We start from the raw sequence: 7,844 nt of genomic DNA on the forward strand, positions 1-7,844 counted from the left end.
GTCAAACCACGATGTAATACACACATAGTTACTGTCAAACCACGATGTAATACACACACAGGACAGTACAGTACTGTGACACACCAAACCAAACACAGAACAACACAGTTCTGACACACATCTAGGGCTCTATTTTAACAAGCCTAACCCAGTGGTAAATCTCAGAGATGGCAGTAGCGCTATAGGTCAAAATATTTGTACTATTTTCACAGCCAGAATTATGAGTGCAGTAGCTGGCGGTGGTGTGAAAGGGCGGGGTTTTGAAGAATAAACAACCTGTAGGTGTGACTAGGGCCTGGCCACTCACTGGCCAATCCATGTGTTCCATGGCTTAGTCTACTGCATGCATTTGTCTCGAGTTCTGTAAGTTATTGACGGTCTTTAAGTTCGGCTGGGGACATGGCATATTTTCCTCCTGGTCCATAATATATATATATACTACTACAGTTTACAGTATATTGATACAACATTTATAGTATATTGATACCACTCCAGCTTATAGTATATTGATACCACTACAGTTGATAGTATTTTGATACTAAAGTTTATAGTATATTGATAGTACTAAAGTTTATAGTATATTGATAGTACTAAAGTTTATAGTATATTGATAGTACTAAAGTTTATAGTATATTGATACTACAGTTGATAGTATTGTGATACTACTACAGTCTATAGTGTATTGATACTACACTTTATAGTACGTATATTGACACTACTACCGTTCATAGTATATTGATACTACAGCTTATAGTACATTGATACTACTACAGTTTATAGTATATTGATACTACAGTTTATAGTATATGGATTCTACAGTGTATTGTATATTGATAATAGTAGAGTTTATAGTATATTGATACTACTAAAGTTTATAGCATGTTGATACTACTACAGTTTATAGTATATTCATACTACACTTCATAGTATATTGATACTACTGCAGTTTATAGTATATTGATACTACCGCAGTTTACATTATATAGATACTAAAGTTGATAGAATATTGATAAAACAGTTTATAGTATATTGATACTACAGTTTATAGTATATTGATACTACAGTTTATAGTATATTGATACTACAGTTTATAGTATATTGATACTACAGTTTATAGTATATTGAGACTACTACAGTTTATAGTATATTGATACTACAGTTTATTGTATATTGATACTACAGTTTATAGTATATTGATACTACAGTTTATAGTATATTCATACGACTGCAGTTTATAGTATATTGATACTACACTTTATAGTATATTGACATTACTGCAGTTTATAGTATATTGATACTTCAGTTTATAGTATATTGATACTACTACAGTTTATAGTATATTGATACTACAGTTTATAGTATATTGATACTACAGTTTATAGTATATTGATACTACAGTTTATAGTATATTGATACTACAGTTTATTAAATAGCATAGGCTACATACAATAACTTAATAGCAACAGTAAATTAAAAAACATCCAGTGTTTGCTCAATAGCCACACTTGGGAGTGTTGGCAGTCAAAATGGTTGTAATTGGCTTCACCAAGCCTAGCCAACAAGCGCATCGCAATTCTCCTGAAATAAAACATTTTAGGTTCCTGTAAATTGTATTGTATGTGTGAGACAGGTTCTCAATAAGCCAGATATAGCCTAGGACTACCGCCGATGCTGCATTATAGGACTGAACATTTGAAATAAGTTTGGAGGCGAGCGTCTTTGGTCACCTGAGGAGATGGGCTCTTTGGAGATGGGGAATGGATACCTGAACAAGTGAAAGGTAGCAAGCAGGTAGGCATGTGTGTGTCTGTTGTTGGATGTGCAGTATATTTTCAATTCAAGGTACTCTGACGGATAGAACATTTAAACACCTTTTAAGGATCGGCAGCGTTGCCAGGCCAGGATAAAACAGACAAGACGTATTGCTGTAGAACCAGCCTTAGTACCCTAGGCCCAGGGTAAGGGTAGCACTATGTAGGGCCTGATATGAAATGGAAAACAAGAATAAATGAAAAAACCAGCAACAATATTTATAAATAGGGTGGGGTCAGAAGCATGATGTCATAAAGCGCATCGCTCGTTCCCATGGCACAGTGTGCACAGGTAGGTCTAAATGTCTTTACACATAACACTGGCACATCTATACAAAATACTAGGATACTGTCGATTGTATCGTTGCCTATGTGCGAGGCAGATCTATGTGCGAGGCAGATCCTCAAAACAATCTGCTGTTGGTAGAGCATTTATAGGAGGACTGAATAGTTTGGTTACCAAACGAGGGGCTCTCTTTGAGAATGGGGATGGATAACCTACTGAACAAGCTGAATGAAGTATGCAGGTATGTCAATGGAAAAAGCATGAGGGCAAAAATCTCCAAAATATTTCACGTCACTCTCAGTAGACAATTTAAAAGCCCTGTATCCAGAGGCTACTTGGCTAATGGCCAGGATAAATGCAATGCTTATAAACCAGGCTTAATTAAGGGGAGGGGAGGCTACACTTGATTTCTTATCAAATGAAATAAAATGGGGAGGGGACCAAATGGTTTTTATGCTTCTAAATACGGTACAAATGGCACATCTCTCTTCCAAAGACAATTTCATTCCAATAGAGCCCCTAGACTGAGGAATGGGCCATCTTAACAGAAACAACATTCACAGAGAGACCACACACATCTGTTGATGAGTCTAACGGTACCAAACACACATCACATCAACAATGGCAAACGCACATCTGTTATGATGAGTCTAACGGTACCAAACACACATCACATCAACAACGGAAAACACACATCCAACTGGCATTCTTTACACCTTCTGCATATTCACTTCATGAAAACTATGATTTAATATTCACCATGCATAAAACCCTCTGTCTTTTCATAGGTGTTTAGCAGTCTTTTGATTCACAAGTCTCTGCTGGAAAACTATGTGTGATATGAATTTGTATAGTATATATATGGATATGTATAGTATATATATGGATATGTATAGTATATATATGGATATGTATAGTATATATATGGATATGTATAGTATATATATGGATATGTATAGTATATATATGGATATGTATAGTATATATATGGATATGTATATGTATAGTATATATATGGATATGTATAGTATATATATGGATATGTATAGTATATGGATATGTATAGTATATATATGGATATGTATAGTATATATATGGATATGTATAGTATATATATGGATATGTATAGTATATATATGGATATGTATAGTATATATATGGATATGTATAGTATATATATGGATATGTATAGTATATATATGGATTTGTATAGTATATATATGGATTTGACGCTTTTTGAACGGTTGTAAATCGATTTGTAAACAGAAAGCCGAAGATCAGGTCACACATGGTGAGAGGCATAGGTAAAAGAGTGATGTGTGTATTTACGGTAAAATAGTGATGTGTGTATTTACGGTAAAATAGTGATGTGTGTATTTACGGTAAAATAGTGATGTGCGGTGTGTATTTACGGTAAAATAGTGATGTGTGTATTTACGGTAAAAGAGTGATGTGTGTATTTACGGTAAAAGAGTGATGTGCGGTGTGTATTTACGGTAAAAGAATGATGTGCGGTGTGTATTTACAGTAAAATAGTGATGTGCGGTGTGTATTTACGGTAAAAGAATGATGTGCGGTGTGTATTTACAGTAAAAGAGTGATGTGCGGTGTGTATTTACGGTAAAATAGTGATGTGCGGTGTGTATTTACGGTAAAATAGTGATGTGCGGTGTGTATTTACGGTAAAATAGTGATGTGCGGTGTGTATTTACGGTAAAAGAGTGGTGTGCGGTGTGTATTTACGGTAAAAGAGTGATGTGCGGTGTGTATTTACGGTAAAAGAGTGATGTGCGGTGTGTATTTACAATAAAAGAGTGATGTGTGGTGTGTATTTACGGTGTGTATTTACAGTAAAATAGTGATGTGCGGTGTGTATTTACAGTAAAATAGTGATGTGCGGTGTGTATTTACGGTAAAAGAGTGATGTGTGGTGTGTATTTACGGTAAAAGAATGATGTGCGGTGTGTATTTACAGTAAAATAGTGATGTGCGGTGTGTATTTACGGTAAAATAATGATGTGCGGTGTGTATTTACAGTAAAAGAGTGATGTGCGGTGTGTATTTACGGTAAAATAGTGATGTGCGGTGTGTATTTACGGTAAAAGAGTGATGTGCGGTGTGTATTTACGGTAAAATAGTGATGTGTGGTGTGTATTTACGGTAAAAGAGTGATGTGCGGTGTGTATTTACGGTAAAAGAGTGATGTGCGGTGTGTATTTACGGTAAAAGAGTGATGTGCGGTGTGTATTTACAATAAAAGAGTGATGTGTGGTGTGTATTTACGGTAAAAGAGTGATGTGCGGTGTGTATTTACAGTAGAATAGTGATGTGCGGTGTGTATTTACAGTAAAATAGTGATGTGCGGTATGTATTTACAGTAAAAGAGTGATGTGCGGTGTGTATTTACGGTAAAAGAGTGATGTGCGGTGTGTATTTACAGTAAAAGAGTGATGTGCGGTGTGTTTGTACGGAGTGTGTGTGAGGCTTGTTAAGTAAACAGCGATGAGAAGACAGAGTGTCAGAGAGAAGAGAGAGAGAGAAAGGTAAATCACCTGGTGTCTTCGTGATGTCTCACCTTTCTGTTTAGATACCTTCCTCACAGTCAGGGCTGCCTGACGCTTCTGGTACTCTGAGATCTCAAACCCTGAAACACACAGGCTCTATGTTAACCTTGAGTTAATGCAGAGTGTACACCATGACTGCAAGCCTACTGTCTGAACACAAATAGAATAGAATAGACCCTCTTTCTTTAATGTAACATTAACATTTGACATCATCTCAAGTAGGTGAAAAATGTCTGAAGAAGGTGAGTGTGAGTATAAGTGGTGTGTGTGTGTTTGTGTGTGTTTGTGTGTGAGAGTATAAGTGGTGTGTGTGTGTTTGTGTGTGTGTGTGTGTGTATGTGTATGTGTATGTGTATGTGTGTGTGTGTGTGTGTGTGTGTGTATGTGTATGTGTATGTGTATGTGTGTGTGAGAGAGTATAAGTGGTGTGTGTGTGTTTGTGTGTGTGTGTGAGTATAAGTGGTGTGTGTGTGTGGTGTGTCTGTGCGTGTGTGTGGTGTGTCTGTGCGTGTGTGTGTGTGTGTGTGTATGTGCATGAGTATACGTGGTGGGTGTGTGTGTGTGTGCGTGTGTGTGTGTTTGTGTGTGTGTGTGTGTGTGATTGTCTGTAAGTGTTTAAGAATGTGTGTGTGTGTCTGTAAGTGTGTAAGAATGTGTGTGTGTGTCGAACCGATTTTCTCATCCTCCTGCACCATCTTCCTCTCCTCGTGGAAAGCCCGGAGCCATCGTATCTTCTCCTCCAGTTTCTTGGACAGGAAGATGTGGAGCTCCTCGCTGTCTTTGTTGTGCAATTTGAATGCGTTCTTCACGCTCACGTTGAAGTCTTCGTCACGACCATCGATGGCGTCCCGCACGTCATAGCGGTCCATGTCGATACGGCCCTTATAGTACAGGATGTCCCTACGAATCAGGTCCTAGAGGAGAGAGGTTGTTAGGCCCTTATAGTACAGGATGTCCCTACGAATCAGGTCCTAGAGAGCGAGAGGTTGTTAGGCCCTTATAGTACAGGATGTCCCTACGAATCAGGTCCTAGAGAGAGAGAGGTTGTTAGGCCCTTATAGTACAGGATGTCCTTACGAATCAGGTCCTAGAGGAGAGAGGTTGTTAGGCCCTTATAGTACAGGATGTCCCTACGAATCAGATCCTAGAGAGAGAGGTGTTGTTAGGCCCTTATAGTACAGGATGTCCCTACGAATCAGATCCTAGAGGAGAGAGGTTGTTAGGCCCTTATAGTACAGGATGTCCCTACGAATCAGATCCTAGAGAGAGAGGTGTTGTTAGGCCCTTATAGTACAGGATGTCCCTACGAATCAGGTCCTAGAGAGAGAGAGGTTGTTAGGCCCTTATAGTACAGGATGTCCCTACGAATCAGGTCCTAGAGAGAGAGAGAGGTTGTTAGGCCCTTATCGCACAGGATGTCCCTACGAATCAGGTCCTAGAGAGAGAGAGGTTGTTAGGCCCTTATAGTACAGGATGTCCCTACGAATCAGGTCCTAGAGGAGAGAGAGGTTGTTAGGCCCTTATAGTACAGGATGTCCCTACGAATCAGATCCTAGAGAGAGGTGTTGTTAGGCCCTTATAGTACAGGATGTCCCTACGAATCAGGTCCTAGAGGAGAGAGAGGGAAGTGGTGTCAGTTTGTGTGTGTATGTGTGTGTGTGTGTGTGTGTGTGTGTGCGTGTGTGTGTGTGCGCGTGTGTGTGTGTGTGTGTGTGTGTGTGTGTGTGCGTGTGTGTGTGTTGTGTCTCTGATTGGTTTTATCCTGGAGACGTTTCCACATATTATCCTCTTATGCAACCCTCTCCATCTGCCACAAAAACACACAACTCCTTAAACTCTCAACAACAAAGCTCTATCCTCTCATTTCTTTCTTTCTTTCTTTCTTTCTCTCTTTCTCTTTGTCTCTCTCTCACCCTATCTCACCCCCTCTCTCTCTTCTCTGTCCCCAACAACAAATCTCTATCCTCTCTTCTCAATAACAAAAACAAAGCCCTGGTTTAAAGCTCACAAACCTCAAGCTAAACCATTAAGCAACAGAGATATGCATAGCTGTGAATTATAGACGTCTTATACCAGTGGTCATTCAACACAACGAGACGGAGATGGGAACAACACTGCCCTTATTATAGAGGAGGAAGGAAGGAAGGAAGGAAGAGAGAGAGAGGAACATGCCAGAAACACACCCTGAGGGCAGCCATTGCACATGTTGTGTTGTACATCGTGAATAAGAAACTCAAGAACAAAGATGAGGGATTCATAATTAAGCATGTTCCGCAGACATCCCCGAGCAGTGTGTGTGTGTGTGTGTGTGTGTGTGTGTGTGTGTGTGTGTGTGTGTGTGTGCGTGTGTGTGTGTGTGTGTGTGCGTGTGTGTGTGTGTGCGTGTGTGTGTGTGTACGTGTGTGTGTGTGCGTGTGTGTGTGTGCGTGTGTGTGTGTGTGTGTGTGTAGGATGGCCAAGCCATGTTAGGACACAGGCCATCATGCCTTGCACTGTAGATCCTCCCAGAACTGGTTTGGAACAGGACAGAGAGGGGAGGCTTCATACCTTCTACATATACCTGAACTGGTTTGGAACAGGACAGAGAGGGGAGGTTTCAGGACAGAGAGGGGAGGTTTCAGGACAGAGGGGAGAGATTTCAGGACAGAGATGGGAGGTTTCAGGACAGAGAGGGGAGGTTTCAGGACAGAGAGGGGAGGTTTCAGGACAGAGAGGGGAGGTTTCAGGACAGAGAGGGGAGGTTTCAGGACAGAGAGGGGAGGTTTCAGGACAGAGAGGGGAGGTTTCAGGACAGAGAGGGGAGGTTTCAGGACAGAGAGGGGAGGTTTCAGGACAGAGAGGGGAGGTTTCAGGACAGAGAGGGGAGGTTTCAGGACAGAGAGGGGAGGTTTCATACCTTCTTACAGAGGACCAGCTGGTGATCAAAGAGGAAGAAGACCCGTTGCTGACTGCGTCCATAAGGCTGGTAGATCCAAGACATTTCTCCTGTATAGATCAACTCCGAGCTCCGGTCCAGGATGTCATCACCCTGGGGACCATAATAATACATGTCTTTATTTAGTACTATTCAAGGACCTAAAAACGCTTGTTTTAAACACACACACACACACACTCCGTTGAGGGATGGTTTGTTCAGAGTGGTGCACAGTACCTACCTCCCAGTCCAGGACGGAGGCCTGCCAT

At 40.5% G+C, this 7,844-nt stretch overlaps 1 protein-coding gene across 1 annotated transcript in view; it reads right to left on the reverse strand.

Moving 5' to 3' along the window:
* Window positions 1-3,306: 3,306 nt before the first annotated feature.
* LOC109882158 (uncharacterized) overlaps window positions 3,307-7,844 on the reverse strand; it is a 77,663-nt gene continuing 73,125 nt past the window's right edge. The window contains exons 7-10 of the mRNA XM_031797262.1: window positions 7,817-7,844; window positions 7,558-7,689; window positions 5,332-5,575; window positions 3,307-4,741 (exon numbers count right to left, since the gene is read on the reverse strand). The exon at window positions 7,817-7,844 is cut by the window's right edge and continues 106 nt beyond it. Coding sequence (XP_031653122.1) covers window positions 4,470-4,741; window positions 5,332-5,575; window positions 7,558-7,689; window positions 7,817-7,844 — 676 coding nt within the window. The 3' untranslated portion in view covers window positions 3,307-4,469. The remainder of the gene's footprint in view (window positions 4,742-5,331; window positions 5,576-7,557; window positions 7,690-7,816) is intronic.

This window comes from Oncorhynchus kisutch, linkage group LG19, assembly GCF_002021735.2.
Source record: "Oncorhynchus kisutch isolate 150728-3 linkage group LG19, Okis_V2, whole genome shotgun sequence".
Lineage (NCBI taxonomy): Eukaryota > Metazoa > Chordata > Actinopteri > Salmoniformes > Salmonidae > Oncorhynchus > Oncorhynchus kisutch.